Source organism: Pelodiscus sinensis, chromosome 28, assembly GCF_052426305.1.
Source record: "Pelodiscus sinensis isolate ZL-2025 chromosome 28, ASM5242630v1, whole genome shotgun sequence".
Classification (NCBI taxonomy): Eukaryota; Metazoa; Chordata; order Testudines; family Trionychidae; genus Pelodiscus; species Pelodiscus sinensis.
Genome location: NC_143079.1, coordinates 17,798,823 through 17,825,535, shown reverse-complemented (window position 1 = coordinate 17,825,535; position 26,713 = coordinate 17,798,823). Strand labels below are relative to the sequence as shown.

The 26,713-nt window shown below is 54.7% G+C and overlaps 1 protein-coding gene across 1 annotated transcript; it reads left to right on the top strand.

The window, feature by feature from the left end:
* The first annotated feature begins 15,380 nt into the window (after positions 1 to 15,380).
* Positions 15,381 to 25,053, top strand: LOC142824064 (E3 ubiquitin-protein ligase TRIM10-like). Its single transcript, XM_089773853.1, has 3 exons — positions 15,381 to 15,751; positions 22,471 to 22,518; positions 24,778 to 25,053. The coding sequence occupies exons 1-3, from the start codon at positions 15,619 to 15,621 to the stop codon at positions 24,927 to 24,929; spliced, it is 333 nt and encodes a 110-aa protein (XP_089629979.1). The 5' UTR covers positions 15,381 to 15,618; the 3' UTR covers positions 24,930 to 25,053.
* The last annotated feature ends 1,660 nt before the right edge of the window (positions 25,054 to 26,713 follow it).

Here is a 26,713-nt window from a genome sequence, read left to right as displayed (position 1 = left end):
GTTTTCCTTTGGCAATGAGGGGCTAATGAAAACATCCAACACTCAGGGTGGATGAAAATAGGATTTGATTTTTTAATAACTTAAATAAACACTTGAATTTAAACTTGGGCTTTTAAAGCAAGTTTTTTTTAAAAAAATAAGTAATTTCAAAATTTTTAAATCCTAACAATCCAAGGTAAATGATAAAGATCTATACTCTTGTAAAATCATTTAAATTAAATATACATAAATTAATGTGCAAATAGTACATGGGTGCCGCAGAAGTTTTACACAAGCCACTGAACTGCTAGAAATTACTGACTAAGCTCCTAGAACTGTTATGCGGACACAATTCTGTCATTCAGACACTCTGGGGGCACCCACTGTTACCCATCTTTGGGCTCAGGCATAACCTTACACTCTATGGGTATGTCTACACTACAAAGTTAGTTCGAACTAACTTAGTTCGAATTAGTTAATTCGAACTAAGCTAGTTCGAACTAACGCATCTAGAACTAAAAACTAGTTCGAACTAGCGTTTTGCTAGTTCGAACTAGTAAGTCCACATTGAGTGGACTCTGAACAGGGCTTAAGGATGGCTGGAAGCAGTGCCGGCAGGGCATAAAAGGAGGACTTAGAGCATGGAGATGCTGTCTCAGGCTAGCCGAGGGCTGCGCTTAAAGGGTCCCGACCCCCACCCCGGACAGACAGTTCTAAGGGGTGCCCCGCTTGCAAAGAAGTTCTGGCTTGGAGTGCCCTGAGTGCCCACACTGGGCACATCACACCACTCGGCCATCAGCCCGGCTGCACTTGCCGCAGGCTGCCATCTGGGGAGAGGGAGTAATTGGGGGGCTACAGGAGAGCTTCCACCCCCAGAAGCCCGCAGAGCCAGCCCAGTCCTCCCCATCGGGGGCTCGTACCCCATTCCTCCCTCACCTCCTTCCACTTACCCTTCCCTAGCCCCCCTTCTTATTGATGTACAAAATAAAGATAACGTTTCTTCCAACATTGACTCTGTCTTTATTGAAAAAAACTGGGGGAGACTGGGAAAAGGAGGTGGGAGAGGGGAAGAGAAAGGCTGGGAGAGGGGAGGGCAACTAACATGATCAGGGGTTGGGAACAGGTCCCAGATGAAGAAAGGCTACAGAGACTGGGACTGTTCAGCTTAGAAAAGAGGAGACGGAGGGGGGACAGGATAGAGGTCTCTAAAAGCAGGGGTTGGGTGGAGAGGGTGCATTCAGAAAAGTTCTTCCTGAGTTCCCATCAAGAAGGACTAGAGGACACCAAAGGAAAGGAATGGGTAGCAGGCTTCAAACTAGTAAGAGAAAGTTGTTGTTGACAAAGCAAATAGTTAACCTGTGGAACTCCTTGCTGCAGGAGGCTGTGAAGGCTACAACTAGAACAGAGTTGAAAGGGAAGTGAGATCAAGTGATGGAGGTTGGGTCAATGGAGTCCTATTAGCCAGAGGGTAGGAGTGGTGTCCCTGCCCAAAGTTTGTGGAAGGCTGGAGAGGGATGGCACGAGACAAATGGCTTGGTCATTGTCTTCGGTCCATCCCCTCCAGGGTCCCTAGGGTTGGCCGCTGTCGGCAGACAGGCTACTGGGCTAGATGGACCTTTGGTCTGACCCAGTACGGCCATTGTAAGCTCAGGGCTCAGTGTCGGGGGTCTCAGTGGACCCCCTTGATTTTCATGCACACCTGGTCCTGGGTGGCCAGGCTGGCAGCTCTCCTGCCCTAGACGGCCACTTTCCTGTGCCTAGTGCGGAGATCGTGGACGAGGTCCACGATGTCCGCACTAGCCCAGGAAGGTGCCCGCCTCTTGCGGTCCAGGGCAAGCTCCCGGGAGCCGCCAGCCTGGTCCCGGCAAGAGGGGGTGGGCTGGGGGGCATCGGGTGGGTGGCTCTGTGCCGTGCCAGGTGCAGGGTCTGCTAGCTGGGTGCTGGCAGGCTTGCACCTGGCACGGGCACCGTAGCCAGCCCGTGCCCCTTTAAGGGGTCCGGGGCTGGGAGGGGGGCATAGAGTTTCCCTGGTGTTGGCCAGAGTGGCCACCAGGGAAACCTGGGGAGGGCTAGCCTCCCACTAGTTCGAACTAAAGGGCTACACAGCCCTTAGTTCGAACTAGCTAGTTCGAACTAGGCGTTAGTCCTCGTAAAATGAGGTTTACCTAGTTCGAACTAAGCGCTCCGCTAGTTCGATTCAAATTCGAACTAGCGGAGCGCTAGTGTAGCACCTATTAAAGTTAGTTCGAACTAACGTCCGTTAGTTCGAACTAACTTTGTAGTGTAGACATACCCTATGGGTTTTAGGGTCTTTTGTCAGTGAAAGCACCTTACACAGTAATATCCTCCTTAATCGCTGTTTATGAACCGTCCCCCAGAACAGACGGCACGCACTAAGCATACAATGCTCAGCCCTCCCAATAAAGCAGAGGAGCATTTCTGAATGGCCAGTCTGGATCAGGTCCATTTGGGGCACCGCTGAGCCTGCATTTTATCAAAGCACAGAGTCAAGGTTCAGCTGCTGTGGGCTTGGAACTGTGTCTTGGGGCTGCTTCCCAAAGAGCTTTCTTTTGGAGCCCAGTTTATACAGTGAAATTTGAGCCCTGCTTAGCTATATAAACCCAGGATAGCAGTTTTCAGGTATCTAAAAGGGTGTCATAAGGAGGCGGGAGAAAACTTGTTCATCTTGGCCTCTGGGGATAGAACAAGAAGCAATGGGCTTAACTGCAGCGAGGGAGGTTTAGGCTGGACATGAGGAAAAAGTTCCTAACTGTCAGGATAGTTAAACGCTGGAATAAATTGCCCAGGGAGGTTGTGGAATCCTCATCTCTGGAGATAGTTAAGAGCAGGTTAGATAAATGTCTATCAGGGATGTTCTAGACCCGTGGTCCCCAACCCAGTGCCCGCGGGCACCATGGCGCCCGCCGGGCCCTTTACGTGAGTCCGCGGAGCAATCTGGGCTGGCCCCGCCCCCGGGCATGCGGCAGGTGCCAGCCCCGGGCGCATGGCCGGTCTCGGCCCCGGGGGCGCCGCGCGCGTCCTTGCCGGCCCCGGCCCCGGGGGCGCCGCGCGTGTCCTTGCCAGCCCCGGCCCTGGCCCCAGGGGGCGCCACGCGTGTCCTTGCCGGCCCCAGCCCCGGGGGGCGCCGCGCGTGTCCTTGCCGGCCCCGGCCCCGGGGGTGCCGCGCATGTCCTTGCCGGCCCCGGCCCCGGGGGCGCCGCGCGTGTCCTTGCCAGCCCCGGCCCCGGGGGCGCCACGCGTGTCCTTTCCGGCCCCAGCCCCGGGGGCGCCGCGCGTGTCCTTGCCAGCCCCAGCCCCGGGGGCGCCACGCGTGTCCTTTCCGGCCCCGGCCCCGGGGGCGCCGCGCGTGTCCTTGCCAGCCCCGGCCCCGGGGGCGCCGCGCGTGTCCTTGCCGGCCCCGGCCCCGGGGGCGCTGCGCGTGTCCTTCCCGGCCCCAGCCCCGGGGGCGCCACGCGTGTCCTTGCCGGCCCCGGCCCCGGGGGCGCCACGCGTGTCCTTGCCGGCCCCAGCCCCGGGGGCGCCACGCGTGTCCTTGCCGGCCCCAGCCCCGGGGGCGCCACGCGTGTCCTTGCCGGCCCCAGCCCCGGGGGCGCCGCGCGTGTCCTTGCCGGCCCCAGCCCCGGGGGGCGCCGCGCGTGTCCTTGCCGGTCCCAGCCTTGGCTCCGGCCCCGGGGGGCCCCGCGGGTGTCCTTGCCGGCCCCGGCCCCGTGCGTGCCTTTGCCGGCCCCGGCCCCGCGCGTGCCCTTGCTGGGCCCAGCCTTGGCCACGGGGGGCGGGGCCGCTCATGTGCTTGGCCCCGCCCCCAGTCATGTGGCCTGTGAGTGGCCCCGCCCCCATGCGCCCAGCGTGTGAGCGGCCCCGGCCCCAGGCGCCCGGCAGCCCCAAAACGTTGGGGACCACTGCTAGACAGTAGTTGGTCCTGCCATGAGGGCCGGGGACTGGACTCGATGACCTCTCGAGGTCCCTTCCAGTCCTAGTATTCTATGATTCTATGATATGTGAGCTAGTTATTTTACTGCAATTTTACTAACCAATCGCACCCCACCACTTTCATTGATTTAGACCTAGGAAAATTAACCATGCAACAGACAGAAACAATTAGAGAAACGAGATCGTACAAACACTAGGGGAGAGGGGACCATAATGACAGAACAATAAAGAAATGAGGATTTCACAACCCTAACTCTTGATAAGCGGTTTGTTGCCAGCCAAAGTGCAGTTTCACTAAGTTTTCTTTACTCATCTTGAGTTCTGTTTCTTTATCTACTGATACTGGGTGTCATTAGCACAGGGTCTCCTTGTGGTTCTAAAGTGTTATCATATAGATAGATCACTCAGGGTATGTCTACACTACAGTGTTATTTCGAAATATCTTATTTCGAAATAGTTAATTCAAAATAGCTTGTTTTGAAATAACACATCTACACACAAAATGCATTTCAAAATAACATTTTGCTCTTTCGAAATAGCGCGTCCACACTGAGTGGACACTGAATTGCATTGAAGGCCAGCCGGAACCAGGTCCAGCAGGGAATCAGGTCAGGAGTTTATTTGTGTGGCTGCTGCCTGAGGCTATCTGAGGCTTGTGCTTAAAGCGACCCCCACCCCAGGCAGCCGGTTCTCAGCTTTCCCTGCTTGCTTGCCTACGTGGATGAGGGACAGCAAAGCATTTTGTCTCTGTGTACTCTGGTTGCCCTCACTCAGGACACCACAGCACTCTGCAGCATGGAGCTGGAGCTGCCCCTGGGCATTCTGGTGCTTCTCGTGAATGCATTGCTGCCAATCTGGTTGCACTTTCTGCAGGCTGCCATCCAGGAGGCCCATCGGGAAGCTGTCAGTATCCAGGAGGCCCTGTGGGAGAGCTTCCACCCTGAGGAGCACTAAGATCCTCCCTGGTCTGCCTCACTGGGGGCTTGTGCCTCATTCCTCCCCCACATTGTTCCACTTACCCTCCCAGCCCCCCTTCCTGATGTCAAATAAGATAGACGTATTTTCATGAACACAAACTCTTTATTTAACAAAACGGGGGGAGGGGGGATGAGACTGGAGAAAGGAGGTGGGAGGGGGCGGGGGAAACCTGGGAGGTGGAAGGGGAAAGCAAGAGGAAGAAGGGGGAGGGGAAGTTGAGGGTCTTGCCAGACCAACTTTATTTTCATGCGAACTTGCTCCTGGGTTTGCATGTGGCCTTTGGTGGCCAGGATGGCAGCTAGCCTGATATAGATGGCTGCGTTCCTCTATTTAGTGCGGAGATCATGGACGTTGGGGGCATCCCCCGCAAACCTGAGTAAGGTCCACCCTGATCTCCACCCTGGACCAGGAAGGTGCCCACCTTCTCCAGGCCCTGGCAGGTTCCTGGGAGCTGGCAGACTGCTCCTGGGGAGCAGTGGAGGGCTGGCTGCCAGTGGCTTGCTGGCTCATGTTTTGGGGCCACTGAGTCAGGGGCAGTGACTGCTGGCTCTGGGCTGGCAGGCTTGGAGCTGGCACAGGCACTGTGGCCAGAGTCTACCCCTTTAAGAGCTCGGGGAAGGAGAGGAGTGTTCTTGTTTGAGACTGGAGTGGCCACCAGGGCACCCTGGGAAGGTTGAACATAAGAACATAACCGCTGTTGATAACCAGTCAGCTTATCCGGATAAGCAAAGTGCTAAAGTGCCTAGCCTTTAGTACAAGGGCTGGAGATGGATGGCAGCCGATAAATCACTTGATCATTGTCTTCTGTTCTCCTTCTCTGGGGCACCTGGCAGTGGCCACTGTCGGCAGACAGGATACTGGGCTAGATGGACCTTTGGTCTGACTCAGTACGGCCATTCTTATGTTCTTACGTTCTTATGCTCCGTGGCTGTGCCCAGTGGAACAAATCCAGTCCTTGATGCCACCTTAAATGATACACCAGCACTCTGAAGTGGATAAGTGATGCATTATAAGAAGTAGCAGAACATTGGATTTCATTCATTCATTTTCTGTGTTCAACAGACCAGCTATGGCTGTGTCTGCACTGCCGGAGGTCTATCCAGAAATAACCGAATTGAAAGACCAATGGAGCCCCAAACCTATCTGTTTTCTTCCTTGTTGCTTAATAAGTGAGATAACGAAGGTGGCTTTTTAATACAATGTTGTTTTATGTGGTAAATGCGCAAGGTGGGGGGGTAGGCGGGACTGTCTGTCTTTAGCCGGCAATTCGGGGCAGAGCGGCTGGGAAAGGAAACAGGCTGATCCGCTGGCAGGGAACAGGCCCCAGTGCTAGTGAGAGGAGGCTCCAGCAGGCAGAGACTGCGCTGGGCCAGCCTGCGGGGAGGGGGCTCTGGCCTCCTGCTTCCCTGCCCCCTCTCAGCTCCCTCCTTCCCCGTGGGCTGAGGAGGACGTGGGCCCAGGGCCCAGCCTGCCCCAGGGGAGGGGAAGCCAAGTGCAGGGATGTGGGATGAGGCCTCGTCTCTGGGCCTGAGGCAACAGGGCTTCCCCTCCCCTCTGAGTGTGTGTGGAGGCGAGCGACAGGGCCCGGCCGCAGGGTTTGCACTGGGGCTTGAGCCCGAGCTGTGAGCCTCGGCCGGACTTGATCCTTCCCCGCTCACTGCTCCCCCTCTGGCGAGCAGCCCACAGGAGGAGACCGAGGCACCTGCCTGGGAGAGGGGACGGGCTCACGCCAAGGGGCTTTCTGTGGTGCCAGGAGGCGGAGGGAGGCCAGGCACAGGCCAGCGGGAGAAGGGGCAGCGTCTGCCGGGACAGAACAGGAGACACCAAGAAAGAGACATCACGTTTCTGCCTGGTCCCATCAGGGGCCTTTCTGTGTGAGAAGCACCCGGGAAAACCGCTACGCTGGTGAGCTCCTCTGCCCCGCCCCTGGGATGCCACCCACTTGGGTGCCGCTTGCAGATGGGCCAAGCTGGACATGGCCTGTGAGCTGCAAATTCATTACTCGCCAGTGCTTCCTGGGTTGATAAGTAATGCTCCCCCATCGAGGTAGCACATCTCCATTAGGGGAGCCTGCCTCAGACTCATTCTGAGGCTTCCCTGCAGTGTAGATGCTCGTATTTTGGAATGTATCTTCCAGAACAGCTTCTCCTGAAATCCAGGGCAGTGTAGATGCACCCTGAGCGCCCAGGCCTAAGTTTGGGGCCTGGCAGATGTTTCAGAGGAGTCACTGTCAGTCTGGACTCATCACACTTCATGCAAAGGCTCCATAGCGTCTGAAAAAGGAAAGAGCAGAACATGCCCAGAAAGGCAGCACTGAGTGGTGCAAACTGCAACCCGCCCATTTCCCAGCGGACAAAACTGAAACTAAATTCTCTGGTCTCCCCTGCAAGAAGCCAGGGCTGCTGCGAATCCAGCAAAGACACTCCAGGGTGAAGTGACCTGTCCTCTCTGCCTGGAGTATTTCAATGATCCGGTGTCTCTCGACTGTGATCACAGCTACTGCCGAGCCTGCATCACCCAGTGCTGGGGGGGCTCGCTGCAGACGTCTCCTGCCCCCAGTGCAGACGGGCCTTTCCCCAGGGGAACCTCAGGCCGAACAGGCAGCTGAGGAGTATTGTGGACGCAGCCAGAGCTCTCAGGTTGCTGGCAGGGAGGGAACCAGCCCCAGAGAGACTGTGTGAGAAACACCAGGAGCCTCTCAAGCTCTTCTGCAGGGAGGATGGAATCCCCATGTGTGGTGTGCGACAGATCCAAGGGGCACCGCGCTCACACCGGGATTCCTGCCGAGGAAGCTGCGGAAGAATTCCAGGTAGGGAAATGCCGACTGCGATTCCTGCCCTCGTGGGACAGAGGGGAGCACTGGGGAGCAGCTCCCGCCCTGGGAATATAGCCGATAGGGTCAGGGCTGGGACTGCAGGAAGCAGGGACAGCCTGGTGATAGGGCACCTGAGTGACCCTTGTGGTATGGGGTAGTCCTGCCTCAGTTTCCCAAAAAAGACCCACAATGGCATTTTTTTGTGGCCAGTAACAGTCCTGCTCTCCCAGCCAGGACTCTCAGGACTTTGAGGTCTCCTCTGTCTCCAAGGTCCAAGGTCTCCTCTGCCTTCTCCATGGACCTCCTCCCTCTGGCTTTTCCTGTGCCTCTGTTTGACATATCTCTCGCCGGGTTGGATCCCAGGACCCCTCACCCTGCGTTTCATTGTCCCTTCCTGGGGAGGAGAATTGACTACGTCACAGGCAGGGCTGACAACCAATGTTCCTTGTAATATTTTCCATCCATATGTGGAATAAATTTTGTTCTGTGTGCCAATGCATGTGTGTCTGTGCACCACCCGTAGAAACACCCGCTGCCAGCTGTGGGTGACTGGGCGCTCTGCTAATCAGCTGGGCTGTACTGGAATCTCTCCTGGCCTGCTGCCCAAGCACCCGGCCTACAGGGACCCTGCTGAGAGCGCCTGCCTTGAAAGGGCCAGCCAGCCTGTGCCCAGCCTCGTCCCCACCTACCTCTCTTGAGCCACAGGGAGCATCCCAGTCATGCAGGTTTCTCTTTGGGATTTATCTCTGCAGAGTCAGTGGGGGAACCTTGTGCCCAGCATGTGTCTGTTAGGGTTGCCAGATGGTAGCAAAACAAATCTCAGCTGTCTACACTGGCCCTTTTGCGCAAAAGGGACTTTTGCCCGAATAGGAGCAGCATAGTATTTCCGCAAAAAGCACTGATAGGAAGTCAGTGCTTCTGTAAAAAGTAGGAAGTCAGTGCTTTTGCGGAAATTCAAGCAGCCAGTGTAGACAGCTGGCAAGTTTTTCCGGAAAAGCGGCTGATTTTCTGGAAAAACTGGCCAGTCTAGACACAGCCTCTGTGAATTTGTGGACTTCTTTAGAAGTGTCAAAGGGAGGTTCTGTGACCCCTTTGAAAATTGATTGTCTGTGTGAACAGCTGAATTCTATCCAGTGCTTTTTAGTCCAAGTCTTTTACTGATATGGTCCATGGCCCCAAAGGCACAAAGACCACAGGTCGGAAACCACTGTCACACCCACTGTAAACTGAGGCCTCTGGGGATAGTCAACTTAGCCTGTGTGACGGCGCGTTGGGGGTCCCCCGTCTCCTGCACCCCGAAATGGCACAAACAGACTGCACCAGCCGGTGGAATAGAGGAAGTTTATTGCCTCTCCAGGGTACAGCACAGCACAGATGGAATCTGGTCACAGAGCTGGGCTAGGATGCCTCAGGCCCCCTTGAGATGGGGGAGACTGGGCCCCTAAACTCCAGCCCCTCTCCCTAGGCTGTCTCCTCCATGCTCCCAGCCCACAACTAACTCACTCTCTTCCAGCCCTGCCCCCCAGCCAGGGCAGCATTCCCCCTTCCTTTGTTCCTCTCCATGGGGGGTGTCTGGCCATACTGGTTTGCATAGTGACTCATCCTGTTTTGCTGGGTCGTGGTACCCACGGCAGCCAGTGGGGGTTACCCCAGAGCCATCAGCATAGAAACCAGCCAGGTACCCCCACTACGTCACAGCCTGTAACAGGATAAACTTAAAAAACAACAAATAGGCTGGTAGAACTTTAAAGAGTAACACAACGTGTAGGTTAGTGATACAGATGTAGCCGTGTTAGTCTGGGGTAGCTGAAGCAAAATGCAGGACAACGTAGCACTTTAAAGACTAACAAGATGGTTTATTAGATGATGAGCTTTCGTGGGCCAGACCCACTTCCTCAGATCAAATAGTGGAAGAAAGTAGTCACAACCATATATACCAAAGGATACAATTAAAAAAATGAACAAATATGAAAAGGACAAATCACATTGCAGAACAGGAGGGGGATGCGGGGGGGGGAGGAGGAAGGAAGGTAAGCGTCTGTGAATTGATGATATTAGGGGTAGGGAGAGTGGGATGTTTGTGAGTTAATGGTATTAGAGGTGATAATTGGGGAAACTATCTTGGTAATGGGTGAGATAGTTCAAATGTTTGTTGAGTCCTTTTTGGAAAGTATCGAATTTTAACATGAATGACAGTTCAGAGGATTCCCTTTCAAGTGCAGATGTAAAAGGTCTTTGTAGCAGAATGCAGGTGGTTAACTGGGATAGCTGCATTCTGCTACAAAGACCTTTTACATCTGCACTTGAAAGTGAATCCTCTGAACTGTCATTCATGTTAAAATTTGACACTTTCCAAAAAGGACTCAACAAACATTTGAACTATCCACCCATTACCAAGATAGTTTCCCCAATTATCACCTCTAATACCATTAACTCACAAACATCCCACTCTCCCTACCCCTAATATCATCAATTCACAGACACTTACCTTCCTTCCTCCCCCCCCCCCTGCATCCCCCTCCTGTTCTGCAATGTGGTTTGTCCTTTTCATATTTGTTCATTTTTTTTAATTGTATCCTTTGGTATATATGGTTGTGACTATTTTCTTCCACTATTTGATCTGAGGAAGTGGGTCTGGCCCACGAAAGCTCATCACCTAATAAACCATCTTGTTAGTCTTTAAAGTGCTACATTGTCCTGCATTTTGCTACAACGTGTAGGTGGTTTCATGAGCTTTTATGGGCACAGCCCACTTCTTCAGATGAGAAGAGACCTTATTTCTCATGGAACGAGGTTTACAGAAGTCAGAATAGAGCAGCCTGTTATTTTGAATTTATTTATAAATATCAGAATTGCTGTGGAATAACTGCTGCTATTCTGTAATAACGCTGCTGTGTAAACGCACCCTTTCTGCCCAGACAGTTTCTCCATTGCTGTCGTTCACTTTGGGTGCCTGCTTTTTCTCTCACAGGTTCATTTGTTTTTTTCTTCCCACCTGTCTCTGCGAGCGTGGCTCTGCGTAGACCTGAACAAATGCTAGATCTTTGCTGGCAGGATATTAACAAAATTAGTTGAACAAAAAAAATCTATTTTTAAAATTATTAGCAAATCACAAATTTGATTTTTTTGCTTGGTCAAATGAATTTGGGCGGGGGGAGGGAGCAAAAATCAGAATGTTTTGTTTCAAGTTGACCATTTCCTTAAAAAATAATTTTATAAAACACAAGGATAGTTTCAAAAATAAGTCAGACTTTAAACTCTAGAAAAAATTAAGCAAATATGTTTATTTGTCATGTATTTATTTCTGCATCATGACAACCAGTGACATCACCAGTAATTCATTAAATGTTCCTTTGGTGACAAATCTGCATTTTCCCAGGAAAAAAATGTAATGCGGAAAATGTCACCAAGAGCTAGTGCTGAGTCCTGCTCCCTGCTGCTTTGGCTCGGCATCACTGAGACCATCAGCCACACACGATCCAAAGCACATCAGACACGGAAACATCCTTTATGAGATTCTGGGGCCGTATGGGATGACGTGAGAAAATTCTCTCTCTAGTAACTGCAGGAGACTGTTCACTGTCTGGTAAGTTAGAATTTGCAGAGATTCCCCCTGCACACTCAGCGCTCTGTGAAGGACCCCAGGCTCCATCCATGTTCCCCTAGTGATGGTGATGTTCTTCCTTTGGTTCTTCTTCCAGAAACGGACACAAGCCAAGCGGCAGAAGATTGTGGCCAAGTTTCAGCAGCTGCGGCAGTTCCTGGAGGAACAAGAGCGACTCCTGCTGGCCCAGCTGCAGAAGCTGGACGAGATGATAGTGGAGGCAGGGACTGACACTGTCACCAAACTCTTGGAGCAGATTTCCCGGCTCAGCGAGCGGATCCGGGAGCTGGAGGGGAAGTGTCAGAAGCCGGCGAGTGAATTCCTGCAGGTGAGACTGAGGGGGAAATTTTCCAGCTCCCACCACAGAGACAGGACAGCCCCTAACACAGGGGTTCTAAAACTTGTGATACCGCAACCCCCCTCTCAGTTGTTTGCGATCCCCCGGAGGGTCAAGAACCACAGTTTGAGAAACGCTGCCCTAAGAGATGGGCACAGGAGTCAGAGGTCACCGGGCAGCTCCGTGTGCGCCGCCCTGGCATGGGAATTGTTGTTTTGTGCAGACCCACAGGCACAGAGAGGCTAGCGATGGCAAAGCCCCATTCGCTCAGGGGATCCGTGGCCCTGGGGCCAGGCAAAGTCTAGTTTCCCCTCACTCGCCAAATCCCTCCCTTGGAATTCACAGTGTGTGTCAGGTGGGACTGAAACTCTCTGTCTCTGTCTCTGTCTCTCACAGGAGATCAGAGGCACCTTGACCACCCCCTCACAGCGCTGGGGAAACACTGGGCAGTGAAGTTGTCGCTGCCTCTCCCCAGGGCTCCACAGCAGAACGTGCGGGAAGGTCACATTTGGGATTCAAATCTCTGACCCATTTAACCCTGAGGCCCTCGCCCGTTTAGAGGCGACTCTGCAGTTACCCAGGGGAAGGCGCAGACTGGCCTGTGGTACATTCTACCCATGTCACCGCCCTGGGGACTGGCTGCCCCAGGACTGAGGGGTGGGACGTGGGCCTGTCCCTGCTGGGCGCTGGGCACCATTCAGCCCAGGGCAGCAGGGATCCAGGATCTGTCCCGCCCGAGGGCTGTTTGGAGACCTGTGAGTATTGTGCTTAAAAGAAGCACCCGGGATCTTTTTCAGGGGGATAAGGCAACAGGCCTCATTTACTGAACATACATAGATCAATCAACACTTTATCATATGCATGTGATACATCACACTCACGCACTCACACACACAGACACAACCACACTCCATCTTGTTGTTAGCAATAGTTGCTCCCCCTAACTGCACTGGCCAGGTGAGTTAGATGGGGGAGGGGTGGAGCCAGGCTTCTGCCTATCCGGATCAATGCTCCCATGTTGACAAGACGAAAATCCGGGATCCCCCTGCAGGATGCCTCCTATTTATCCCCCTCATGGATCCAGTTAGTCATCACCTCGCCTTTATAATGCTTCTAGGAAAGTTCTTCCAAGGGCAGGCACTTGCTGCTGGACTCCCAAGTCTTCTGTATGTCCAGTCTTCCTAATGAGCTCACTTCACTGGTATTGTCTTGGGTCTGGATCCCAGACTTTCTCCACCTTTGCAGCTGCTGCTGGAGGTGCTCCCCTTTCATTCTCCATTCACACCTCATTCATTTCAACAGGGCAATCAAGGAAAGGGGAGAGTTCAAAAGACATTTTTTCTTTACCTCATACAAAGTTTCTTAATGCAAGGGATTCTTTAAATTGGCTTCCACACCTAATGACTGGAAGGTAGCTAACGTGACACCAATATTTAAAAAGGGCTCTAGAGGCGATCCTGGCAATTACAGACTGGTAAGTCTAAGTTCAGTACTGGGCAAATTAGTCAAAACAATAGTAAAGAAACAAAATTGTCAGGCATGTAGAAGAACATAATTTGTTGGACAAAAGTCAACATGGTTTCTGTAAATGGAAATCCTGTCTTACTAATCTTCTAGGGAATGTCTACACTAGCCCCCTAGTTTGAGCTAGGGTGGCTAATGTAGGCATTCGAACTTGCAAATGAAGCCCGGGATTTAAATATCCCGGGCTTTATTTGTATGTTCCCGGGCGGGCGCCATTTTTAAATGTCCTTAGTTCGAACTGACTGCCCATGGCTATATGCGGCAGTCAGAAGTGAATCTGAACTAAATCCTTAGTTCGTATTAACTGTTACTCCTCCTGCAATGAGGTGTAACAGTTAATCCGAACTAAGGACTTAGTTTGGATTAACTTCTGACTGCCGCATATAGCCACGGGCAGTCAGTTCGAACTAAGGACATTTAAAAATGGCGCCCGCCCGGGAACATACAAATAAAGCCCGGGATATTTAAATCCCGGGCTCCATTTGCAAGTTCGAATGCCTACATTAGCCACCCTAGTTCGAAGTAGGGGGTTAGTGTAGATATACCCATAGAGTTCGTAGAAGGGGTTAACAAACATGCAGACAGGGGGATCCAGTAGATATAGTATACTTTGATTTTCAGAAAACTTTTGACAAGGTTCCTCACCAAAGGCTCTTGTGTAAATTACATGGCCATGGGATAAGAGGGAAGGTCCTTTCTTGGACTGAGAACTGGTTAAAAGACAGGAAACAAAGGGTAGGAATAAATGGTAAATTTTCAGATTGGAGAGGGGTAACTAGTGGTGTCTCCCAAGGGTCAGTCCTGGGACCAATCCTTTTCAACTTAGGGTGTGTCTAGACTACATGCCTCCTTCGACGGAGGCATGTAGATTAGCCAGATCGGAAGAGGGAAATGAAGCCGCGATTAAAATAATCGCGGCTTCATTTAAATTTAAATGGCTGCCCCGATCTGCCGATCAGCTGTTTGTCGGCAGATCGGGGCAGTCTGGACGCGATGTGCCGACAAAGAAGCCTTTCTTCATCGACACAGGTAAACCTGGTTTCACGAGGCTTACCTGTGCCGATGAAGAAAGGCTTCTTTGTCGGCGCGTCACGTCCAGACTGCCCCGATCTGCCGACAAACAGCTGATCGGCAGATCGGGGCAGCCATTTAAATTTGAATGAAGCCGCGATTATTTTAATCGCGGCTTCATTTCCCTCTTCCGATCTGGCTAATCTACATGCCTCCGTCGAAGGAGGCATGTAGTCTAGACACACCCTTATTCATAAATGATCTGGAGAAAGGGGTAAGCAGTGAGGTGGTAAAGTTTGCGGATGATACCAAACTGTTTAGGATAGTCAAGACAGAAGCAGACTGTGAGGGACTCCAAGAAGACCTCACCAAACTGAATGATTGGGCAACAAAATGGCAAATGAAATTTAATGTGGATAAGTGTAAAGTAATGCACATCGGGAAAAATAACCCCAACTATACGTACAGTATAAAGGGGGCTAATTTGGCTACGACAAATCAGGGAAGAGGTCTTGGAGTTATCGTGGATAGTTCCCTGAAAACTTCCACACAGTGTGCAGCAGCAGTCAAAAAGGCAAATAGCATTCTAGGAATTATTAAGAAAGGATAGAAAATAAGACACGGAATATCTTACTGCCCCTGTATAAAACTATGTATGCCCACATCTTGAATACTGTGTACAGATGTGGTCTCCTCACCTCAAAAAAGATATTTTGGCCTTGGAAAGGGTTCAGAAAAGGGCAAGTAAAATGAGTAGGGGTTTGGAACGGGTTCCATATGAAGAGAGGTTAAAATGACTGGGACTTTTTAGTTTAGAAAAGAGGAGACTAAGGGGAGATATGATAGAGGTCTATAAAATCATGAGTGGAGAGGGTGAATAAAGAAAAGTTATTTATTAGTTCCATAATAGAAGAACTAGAGGACACCAAATGAAGTTAATGGGTAGCAGGTTGAAAACGAATAGAAGAAAGTTCTTCTTCACACAGCATGTAGTCAACCTGTGGAACTCCTTGCTGCAGGAGGCTGTGAAGGCTATGACTATAACAGAGTTTAAAGAGAAGCTAGATAATTTCATGGAGGTTAGGTCTATAAAAGGCTATTAGCCAGGGGATAAAATGGTGTCCTTGTCCTCTGTTTGTCAAAGGCTGGAGATGGATGGCAGGAGACAAATTGCTTGATCATTGTCTTCGGTCCATCCTCTCTGGGGCAACTGGTGCTGGCCACTGTTAGCAGACAGGATACTGGGCTAGATGGACCTTTGGTCTGACCCAGTACGGCCGTTCTTATGTTCTTTTTCTTTTTCTTTTCATTTTCTTTGTTTCTCCCCCAGGGAGGGGAGGGGGTCCGTGAAATTTTCATGGATTGAAAAGAGGTCCATATGCTCGAAAAGGCTGAGAATCACTGCATTGTCACCATGGGATGTTGCTTCTCCCCAGGTGTGAGAAGGGACAGGCCCAGCAGCCGGAGGAGATGGCTCCTGAACTGGAAGAGCGAGTCCATGGTTTCTCCCAGAAAGTGACTGCGCTGTCGGAGACGCTGAGGGAGTTCAAAGGTACCTGGGGGGGATGGAGGAGAGGAAAGTGGGACCCTGGAAGGAGAATGGCGCAGGTCAATTGGTTCATAATTAGATGATGCTTCCATATAATTGCAGGGTGCATGGCACTGGCTTGGGTTCCAAGACACTCAGGCTGATTAATTCAAACCCTTGTTTGTTCAGAAGCAGTTTTTGCAATTTCAGTGAGTGTGAGAGTCAGAAACACCAGAGAGAGAGAAACACGCCCAGTTCCCTTCTCCTGGGGCATAGGCGAGTCATGGTGCATTTCTCCTGCGAGAGTAGGATGACCCCTGACAGTATCTGAGCTGTTATAACCATCCAGATTATACCCGGATGAGTTCTGTTCCAATCCCCTTTGTGTTAGGGACAGTAAGTACCTTGTGTGATTTGTGCACAGCTCACACTGGAACTTTGAATTGCTGGAGGGTTTTTGCTGCTCAAGCAATTTTCAAGTTACTCTCTTTTCTGATGTGCATGGGGCACTTCTCTGCAGGGGGTTCTGGACGTTGCTCCCTGGCCTGGGTAGGTCACTCTGGGTATCTCTGCAAACACCTTGTGTGAGCAACGCATCTGGGTCCTGCAGAGCAACTCAGGAACACGGCACTTTAAGAGCAAGGTCACTGTAGAAAACTTTTCCCTTATGGCAAGCACACAGCTCGCCAGGCCCAAGCGGAGCCAATCAGCATCAATGCTGGGGAGCAATAATTCTTGGTGGGGGCCACTACAAGATTTTGGAAAGTGGCCATGGCCCACACTTTGCTATGGTGGGGGTGCAGGGTTTAGGGTGGGTGTTGCATACAGAAGGCCACACAGGGTAAGGGACTGGGGTGCAGGAGATGGTGTGGGGTCTGAGAGGGAGTTTGGGGTGATGACCTGGGTTGCAGATTGGGGTGTAGGGTCAGGGAGGGGGTCTGGATGCAGGTGAGGATTCTGGCCTGGGGGAGAAGTGTAGGAGGGAGGTACAGGTTCGGGGAGGGAGCTGTGACATGGGAGAAGGGGAAAAGGGTGGTGCAGACTGCAGAGGGTGTGGGTGGTGACCTGGAGCAGGGGAATGGGAGGAGGTGTGGATGTAGGAGAGGATTCTGGCCTGGGGGAGGGGCGTAGGAGGGGCTACAGGGTCTGGGAGGGAGTTATCACCTGGGACAGAGGGTACAGAGTGGGGGTGCAGGAAAGGCTGGGGTGCCAAAGGCAGCTCTGCAGCACCCCCAAGGCAGGCTGAGCTCCCTGCCTGCTGCAGCCCCAGATCACTTTAAACTGCAGGCTGCTCCCTCCATGTGGCTCTAAGGCCGTGGTCACCAACCAGTAGATCGCGATCTACCAGTAGATCTCAGGGGCTCTAAGAGTAGCTCTTGGGCCCTCTCTGAACTGTGCGCCTGCGCAGTACATTTACATTAGATTTCCTCATTTGAGGAGCAGCTACTCACTGAGCAACAGCACAGGTGAGTAGCTGCGAGGAATGGTGGGAATGTTTTTTTTTAAAGTAGCAGTATAAGGATTGGGGATAGCAAGTGATGGAGAGGAGGAGAATAGAGAGGGCGGGGCTTCAAGGAAGGGGCGGGGCGGTAGATCTTGGCTTGGTCTGTCATTTAAAAAGTGATCTTGGGTGTAAAAAGGTTGGAGACCACTGCTCTAAGGCTTGTGCTACCCCCACCCCCAGGCCAATCTCTCAGTTATCATAGAATCATAGAATAATAGGACTGGAAGGGACCTCGAGAGGTCATCGAGTCCAGCCCCCCGCCCTCAAGGCAGGACCAAGCTCCACCTCCACCATCCCTGGTTGTTTCCAGCCAATCGGAGCTGAGGATTGGGCTGGGGGCGGGGAGATCACATGAAGCCCCCCCCCCCCTCGCTGCAGAGCCCAGAGCCGTATGAACTGAGCTTTAAACCACAGCAGCTGCGTGTGCCTGAGGGTCCCGGGATTGGGGTCCCCAGGCCGGATTTGGGGGCTTAGTGGGCCAGATCTGGCCCCTGGGCCATATATTGTCCAGCATAAATACCCACGTTCAGTCTCCAATCGTGTAGAGAGCAACGACCCTGGTCCCAGTTCTCAGCACTTCCCCTACTAGCCAAGCCGAGGGAGAGGAGAAGGAGACTCACGGATGGTGACAGCCTTCTGACCCAAATTCAGCAAAATCCCTTCGTTTCGGCCCCTGCGTCTCTCCCAGCCAGAGGGCTGCAGGGCGGGTGTCCCAGGGCCGGGGCTGACTGGCCTGGCGAGATACCGGCAATTTCCCCGTCAGCCGAAGGGCCGAATGGCGGCTGCTGAAGGAGGAGGGGGAAACCCGGCAAGCGGCTCCTGGAAGCAGCTGCCGGAGTTGTGACTCTGCCCAGCCCTTTCTCCCCCATCTCCTCCCCACTCCAGAGGTGTAGCAAAGGAGGGGCGGGGGAACAGTTGCCTCTGCCCCCTAGTGCCGTGCTAAGGGGTGGGCCCCGGGCTGGGGTGAGTCCAGGAGCCTCCCTCTGGCTACCTGCTGCCGCGCCTGAGCCGGTTCTCTTCAAACTGCAGCTGAAGCAGCCAGCTGGGTGGGAGGAGCAGTAGTTTTCAATCGAGGCTGTGCAGGGGGTGGGAGGTGTCTTGCTCTGGGGGAGGAGGGGTGAGTGCATGGGGGGGTAATGCTCCCCCATTCACCTTCAAAGAGGGACCTTCCAAAAGCAGGTGCTTGCTGCTTGTTCCCAAGCTTTCTATAAATCCAGCCTTCTTCCAATGAGCCCGCTTCACAGGTCCCATTGTTCTTATTGTTCTGGAATCTGCCCCCCACCTTTCTCCAACCATTGCACGTGCCCAGACATAAGAACATAAGAACGGCCGTACTGGGTCAGACCAAAGGTCCATCTAGCCCAGTATCCTGTCTGCTGACAGTGGCCAGCACCCGGTGCCCCAGAGAGGGTGGACCAAAGACAATGATCAAGAGATTTGTCTCCTGCCATTCCTCTCCAGATGCCTTTCTTTCATGCCTTATCCATTCACACCTCGTTCACTCCACAGGAAAATCAGTTTAGGGGGAAGGGAGGTGTTTCAAAGTCTACAAAATACAAGCTTTCTATGTAAAAAGGCTAAATACAAAGTTTCTATGTTCTGTAAAAGTATATAAAGTTTCTATGAAAAGACATACAGTAAAACTCCATTGGTCCGGCATCTGACGGTCCGGCACTCCTGATGGTCCGGCACCATCAGGAACCTGGAAGTGCTCCGCAGCCGGACCATTGGAGCTGCTCTGCTCCCGGCTTCCTCTATTCAGCCTAAAACTGACCAGAGGCTGAACTGGAAAGCCAGAGGCAGAGCAGCTGGGGCACTGCCGGGCAGGTCCCCTAGCTCTGCCCCCTGGGGGCTGCGGGACCAACCAGGCAGCACCCCAGGTGTCCTCGATTCAGCCGCTGCTGAAATTGACCAGCGGCTGACTCTAGGAAGGCTGAAGCAAAGCTGCTCTGCCCGGGGCTTCCTAGAATCAGCAGCTGGTCAATTTCAGCAGAGGCTGACTTGGGGAGGCCTGGGTGCTGCTGGGTTGGTCCTGCAGCACTGCTCCTCGGCGCTAAGGGACCAACCCGGCAGCCCCCCAGCTGCTCTTCCCCAGGCATCCTGATTCAGCCGCTGCTGAAACTAACCAGTGGCTGATGGTTCCGCAGCGCCGAGGAGAGGCGCTGCGGGACCAACCCAGCAGCACCCCAGCTGCTCTGCCCCAGGCGTCCCCAAGAGCAGCTGGGGTGCTGCCCAGTTGGTCTCGCTGCGCCAAGGGTCGGCGCTACCCCGACCAACCCGGCAGCACTGCAGCTGCTCTGCCCCAGACGTCTCCGATTCAGCCGCTGCTGGTCAGTTTCAGCAGCAGCTGAATCAGGGACGCCTGGGGCAGAGCCAGACTATCGGAAGGGGGGGCTATGAAGGGTCTGGGGTGGCACGCTCCCCCACCCCAGATCCCTCATAGCCCCCCCTTCTGATAGTCCGGCATATCTGATAATCTGGCACCCCCTGGGTCCCAAAGGTGCCGGATTATCGGAAGTTTACTGTAATATGATCCACAGTAACAAAATTGGCCTTTTCCCCTGGGTGCAAAACAACCTCGCTACGTCTCTGGTATGGGCCCGCTTACACAGGCGTGCTCTGCATGGTGGGTCGGGGGGGGTCACTTCCCCCAACCCCTGTGTTCCTGCTAATGGGATGCGTGGACTTCAGTAAAATTAACATTGTGCGGCCCAGCTCCAGGCCTGGAATATGGTCTGGAGCCCCGCAAGCAGCTGGGGTCAAGGCTGCAGGAACTTCTGGGGCCCGATCGCAGACTCCAGCCCCGCAAACTGGAAGGAAGAAGGTAGGTGGGAGAGGGGAAGGGGGAAAATAGGAGGAAGGACTGGGAGAGGAAGGGGCTTGTGCTGAGGGGAGGAGGGCAGGTCAGGGGAAGGCACCAAGGGATGGGTTGGAGGAGAGACAAATGCCAATCATAGAATAATAGAATACTAGGACTGGAAGGGACTGCGAGAGGTCATCGAGTCCAGTCCCCTGCCCTCATGGCAGGACCAAATACTGTCTAGACCATCCCTGATAGATATTTATCTAACCCACTCTTAAATAGCTCCAGAGATGGGGATTCCACAACCTCCCAAGCAGAGGAGAGTGAGGGGCTGGGGGGCAGCAGGCACCAGGGGAGCTGATGGAGCAAGGGGAAGAGACATGGTAGCAGAGGGAAAAGGGAGAGGTTCATAAGATATTTATTAATAACGTGGGTGCCACAGTGGCACATCCAAACAAGCCACCTGAACTCAGTACTGGTGCCCAACACAAAATTCATTCTGTTCATGGGAGGAAACTCTTAGAGGGAACACTTCCCCCAGCCTCTCCGCCCCCGAGTTAATGTCACACATGTTGGGTTAATGCAATTGCAGGATAGTTGCATGAGGGGGGTTCGCTGGGGGCCAACTAATCCCTATTGGTAGGAGGATGGTGGGAAAAGTCCTTAGGAGGGGTCACATGATACCTTTTACTTCTGGTCATGTGTCCATCTTGCCCCGAGAGTGTTACCTCCAGAGGCCTCGCTCATGGGGGTCAGTAGCATGGTTAACAGGGGTCGGGGTGTGTGTGGCTAATGGGGGCCAAAGAGTAAATTAAAAAACATTCTTTGATGTGAAAAAGTGGGCCGTTCTCAACCCATTTCCCGGGCCTATTTTGATTGCCAGTCCGCCTCTACCCCAGGGCGGTGCAGCCCCCACAGATGCAGGTGGGGATGGTAGGAGCTGCAGGGCAGTTCTTGGGGACCAAAAGGGGCCATTTGAAATCTGGCCTCTCAGTTACAAGCTGTTTGCTGGAGCTGGGCCCAGCCCCTCCCTGAGCTCTGGTCCTGCCTCTTGTGCCGCCTCCCAGAAGCTGCAGGCCCAAGGCCTGTCTCTGAGAAGGTGGGGGAGGGGAGGGATGGGGAAGGCAGTGGGGAGGGACAGGGAGACGTGGGCTGTGTAACACTGGGCCTCTGGCTCTCTGGTCCCTGGCCCAGGCACACGGGACCATTGTAACCGGGATGTGACTCTGCCTAAGCCAAGCCCGACTCCGGCCCCTGCAGCCACTGAGCAGCGGGTCACAAGTGGCCTCCCGACCCTGCTCTGCCGGCACAGGGTGAATATGGACCATGGAGCCCACCACCCTGCCTCAGTTTCCCCTGGGATAAAGTGGTTTTCTCCTCATTCCGATTGCTGCCTCTGGAGGCCAGCGCCCCATCATGCTGCTCCGTGTAGACACACTAAGCAAACAGCCCTGCAGCGCCAGCGAGAGCCAGGAGTTCCCACACAACCCCTCACCTCCCATTAGCATCAAGGGTAGGGTTGCCAGGTGTCCGGCGTTCTATCAGACAGCCTGATTGTTGTGCCCTCTAGCCAGTAAAAAAATTTGAAAAATACTGGACATGTGCAGTGTCCGGTATTTTCTGGTTTTCTGGCATCCAGAAGCCTGGAGGGGGCGGGGGAGTGGCTGGGAGGGGGCGCGACCTGCGCTGGGAGCGATGCCTTGGGGAGAAGGGGAAGCCCTGTGTGTGCTCCTGAGCGCTGGACAAGTGCGTTGTGGAGCCGCAGCCGGACTCGCTTCACCGGGACTGTGCATGGGACAGGCAGCACCTCCGGATCTGCACATGCCCGGGTTAGTCCTGCTCCCCACTGGCCGATATGCTCCCTCTGCCAAGCCCTGCTTCCTGCCAGCCGGTTCTCCTTCTCCCAACCTCCCCCGGCCAACCCCACTCCTACTGGCCACCCCCCCTCCACCCTGATCTCCCCCGGCCAGCCCCGCTGTCCCCGACCCTTCCCGTCCCCTCCAGCTCTGCTTCCTTCCAGGTGCCCATCCCCCAATCTCCCCCGGCCAACCCCGCTGCCCCTGAGCCCCCTCCGCCAGCTCTGCTTCTCGCCGGCTGCCCCCCCCGATCTCTCCCAGCCAGCCCCGCTGCACCCGAAGCCCCCCTCTCACCAGCTTTGCTTCCCCCCCCCCCCTCCCAGCCAGCCCTGCTCCCCTCCCGGATGGTCCCTTCCCCCCTCCCCCATCAAGTGTGTCCAGTATTTTTTTTAGACTACCTGGTAACCCTAATCAAGGGACTAAAGTGCCAAAAGCGGCTTTGATGCCAAAGTCTCTGCAGGACCTGGGCCTAAGCACCGACAAAAGGCGGGAAGTGAACAAGGCCTGAGTGTGTCTGTGACGTGACAACCCGGCTCTGGGCTCCCCGTGCAAACCTGAATCTCCCCCTCTCCTCCCCCAGACACTCTGCCGGATGCACTGGGGGGACCCCTCAGCCTGTATAGGCCAGGTGAGCTGCCTCAGGCCTCGTGCCCCCCTCAGAGCCAGGCCTGCTGTCAGGCGCAGTGCGGTGCCAAAGGACAGGCACCGGGCAGGCTGTTTAGCACCGCTGGCCAGGCCCCAGCCATGGGAACAGAGCCACAAACTGCCCCTCCCCCAGCTTTCACCGGCACAGGGGCCTCCTCCTGCCCCCAAACGCCTCCTCCTGAGCCAGCCCAGAGCCCCAGCCCAGAGTCCAACCCCCCAGCCCAGAGCCCTTTATCTCCAGGAATCCCCAAGGGTCTGTCTACACTACAAAGTTAATTCGAACTAACAGCCGTTAGTTCGAATTAACTTTGCTAGGCGCTACACATACAAACCGCTAGTTCGAACTTAATTCAAACTAGCGGAGCGCTTAATTCGAACTAGGGAAACCTCATTCTACGAGGACTAAGCCTAGTTCGAATTCACTAGTTCGAATTAAGGGCTGTGTAGCCACTTAATTCAAACTAGTGGGAGGCTAGCCCTCCCCAGGTTTCCCTGGTGGCCACTCTGGGCACCACCAGGGAAACTATTCTGCCCTCCTCCCAGCCCTGGAGTCCTTAAAGGGGCACGGGCTGGCTACGGTGCCCATGCCAGGTGCAAGCCTGCCAGCACCCAGCCAGCAGACCCTGCACCTGGCACAGCACTAGCCAGCCACCCGCTGCCACCCAGCCCTCCGCCTCTTCCCGGGACTAGGCTGGCGGCTCATGGGAGCCTGCCCAGGTCCGCAAGAGGCGGGCACCCGCCTGGTTTAGTGAAGACTTCATCCACAACCTCCGCACTAGGCACAGGAAAGTGGCCGTCTAGGGCAGGAGAGCTGCCAGCCTGGCCACCCAGGAGCAGGTTTGCATGAAAATCAGGGTGGTCCAGTGAGACCCCCGACCCTGAGCCCTGAGCATAGAATGGCCGTACTGGGTCAGACCAAAGGTCCATCTAGCCCAGTAGCCTGTCTGCCGACAGCGGCCAACACTAGGGACCCTGGAGGGAATGGACCAAAGACAATGACCAAGCCATTTGTCTCGTGCCATCCATCTCCAGCCTTCCACAAACAGAGGCCAGGGTCACCATTTCTACCCCCTGGCTAATAGCACTCCATGGACCCAACCTCCATGAATTGATCTAACTTCTTTTTAAACTCTGTTCTAGTTCTAGCCTTCACAGCCTCCTGCAGCAAGGAGTTCCACAGGTTGACTCTTTGCTTTGTGAAGAAGAACTTTCTGTTACTAGTTTGAAGCCTGCTACCCATTCCTTCCCCTTGTTCTCTGGGGAAGGGAGTGGGGAGGTCCAAGAGGGGAGTTTCTCTTCCCCCCAGTGACTGAGGGGCTGTGCCCAGCATGGACTCTGGGGCACGCGGGGACATTGCTCTTTCTCCTGCTCCCAGCAGAGGACCCAAGAGTCCATGGGAGGGTCCCTGCTCTGCGGGGGGGAAGGGATGGATCAGACCCCAGAGCACCAGGGCCCGGAGCACAGACAGGGGCAGCCCTGGGCCCATGGCAGGCAGCTGGGGAGCTGCTGAGAGCAGAGCTCTGGTCCTGTTCCCCTTTTCGTCTCTCCCCACATGAGCTCAGCTTCTCTCTCCCTCCGCCCAGCCCCCGCTGGGACCCCCCTCAGCTCCCTGGGGCCCCTCTTCCTTCTGTCACCCCTGAGTCAGCCTCTTCCCGCCCAGCCCAGCTGGGGCCGGTCCCTGCCCCTCCCTGCTGGCTCTGCGGGGTCTGGGCGCTGGGCCGGAGGCTGAGCAGCCTGCTGGGGGGCAGGTCGGAGCTCGGCCCAGAGCCCCAGGGCGGCGGGAAAGGAGCCGAGCCCAGATGGGCCGTGCGGGGGAGACGTGTCCCAGGGGGAATCACAAACCCTGCCCAGAGGCAGCTGGGACCCAGGGACATTTCAATGGGGAGGGGCCCAGCCGAGGGCAGGGCCTGGATCCAGCCAGCCCTGACCAGGCAGTTTCCATCCCGTCCCTCTGGGGTCCCCGGCCCAGAGTTGCTTGTCCCCGGCCCAGGGAGAGGGGGCAGATTCCCAGTGTCAGGGCCCCTCTGATCCCTTCTCTCTGCCACGACCCCTCCCTGCCGGGGAGTGAGCTGCCCCTTGGGCTGGGCCGAGACCTCAGGGCTGCTCCCCACTCAGAGCCGGGCGCCCCTGGAGGCAGGAGAGTCCCTGAGTCACTACCCAGCTGGGGCAGATTCTGTCCCTGACACCACCGACCCCCCCCCCAGGGCCGAGCTCTGCCCCTCACGCTCTGATTCTCCCCCAGCCAACGTGACTCTGGATCCAGACACGGCGCATCCCCAGCTCGTCCTGTCGGAGGATGGGAAACGTGTGAGACTGGGAAACACACGGCAGCCACTGCCCGACATCCGGGAGAGATTTGTGTGTCGGGAACTGAGAGTGAATCATTCGCTTTAATAAAACGTTTCCATCTGCTCCTGTCTGGTTGCTCTCTGGTGTGTTCCCCCCTCTAGGAAATGGATTGTTGCCGCAAAGGGGGATTTCTTGCGCAAGAAACCGCTATGGCTAAAATGGCCATCAGAGCTTTCTTGCGCAAGAGGGCATCCACACTACCGTGGATGCTCTTGCACAAAAGCACATCTCTTGTGCAAAAGCACATGCCAGTGTGGACGCGCTCTTGTGGAAGACTTTTTGGGCAAGAACTCTTCCGTAAAACAGTTCTTGCGCAAGAAGCTGCCAGTGTAGACGTAGCCTGAGGGATACAGGAGTCGGAGTAAGAAGTCCTACAGCTTGGCAATATTTTGAAACCATTTTGAAATAACTACATGATGTGTAGAGGTGGACTAACTTATTTCAAAATAAAGTTGCAGTGTAGACACAGGGGCTGTGTCTACACTGGGCCACTTATTCCGGAAAATCAGCCGCTTTTCCGGAATAAGCTGCGAGCTGTCTACACTGGCCCTTGAATTTCCGGAAAAGCAACGACTCTCTACTGTACAAAATCAGCCGCTATTCCGGAAAAACTATTCTGCTCCCGCTCGGGCATAAGTCCTTATTGCGGAACACTGTTCCGGAAAAGGGCCAGTGTAGACAGCCCAGTAGTCTTTTCCGGAAAAAAGCCCCAATCACGAAAATGGCGATCGGGGCTCTTTTCCGGAAAAGTACGTCTACATTGGCCATGGACGCTTTTCCAGGCAGTGCATAGCCAGCACGGCTCTCCCATTGACCTGGGGGAAGGGCGCGGGTGAGTCACTCCGCTAGGGGCTGTGGGCGGGAAGGAGAGGCAGAGGACAGGTGGGATGGAGTAAAGCAGTCCCCTGCCTCCTCCTTCTGACTGCTCCGTCCCAGCACAGGGCCATGGGAACGGGGACCCCAGTGAGCCAAAGGATTCGGGGGGGGGTGTCCTCCAGCCCTGAGCTGAGTCCAGCCTCTCAGGTCCAGCTCAGTCACTCCCATGGCTCGCCCAGGTACCAAACCCAGGTCAATGGAACCCCCCCCCAAGTTCTCACATTCCTCTGTCCACAGGCCCCGAAACCTTCTTCTCTGCAGCTGCTCCCCTGGCAAAGGCTGCAGGTCTGGTTTCTGCCTCTGGGCCAGGGCTGCGGAGGGAGGGGCCGCAGCCAGGGCCGGCTCTAGGTTTTTTGCCACCCCAAGCAAAAAATTTTTGGCCACCCCCCTCCCCCGCCCTTGGCCCGCTGCTGCAGGAGAGGCCCTGAGGAGGAAACCCCCCTTGCACCTGGCGGCTCTTTGACTCCCACCCCCCTCCGGCCAAACCCAGCCTAGTCCTGTCCCCCCTCCACACACCCCGACCCCCCCCCACTGAACCCAGTTTCCACCTTCTCTCCCCTCCCAGCCAAACCCGATCCCCCCCCTCCCCCAACTGACTCTGTCTCCTTCCCTCTCCCCGCCGAAGCCCCGTGTCCCCTCCCTGCAGCAGGTGCAGGAACGTGGGAGCGCCCCGGGGCGCGTATCATTCTTCCCAGGGGCCGGGTGAGGCAGCAAGAGCGCCCGCCCCCCTGCAGGCCCCGGCTCCGCCCCATCCCTTGCCCTGGGGCCACAGGCAGGCCTGCGGGGCGGTGAGGTTGGCCAGGATCCGCCCCTGGACATGGGCCGCTCCAAGCTGGTGCTCGATTTGCTGGTGCCTAGAGCCAGTGCGACCACAGAAAGTGAAGCTTTTGCGACCATTGCGGTTTCTGTCATGCATACGTGAAATTCGTTGCTACTGCTCAGGACTTGCTACC

Bases quoted from the DNA above. Each gene is read 5' to 3' on its own strand.
- LOC142824064 (XM_089773853.1), top strand. From the start codon at position 15,619: ATGTTGCTTCTCCCCAGGTGTGAGAAGGGACAGGCCCAGCAGCCGGAG. The intron at 15,752-22,470 runs GTACCTGGGGGG...CTCCTCCCCCAG, and splicing joins GACGCTGAGGGAGTTCAAAG to ACACTCTGCCGGATGCACTG. The intron at 22,519-24,777 runs GTGAGCTGCCTC...ATTCTCCCCCAG, and splicing joins CCTCAGCCTGTATAGGCCAG to CCAACGTGACTCTGGATCCA.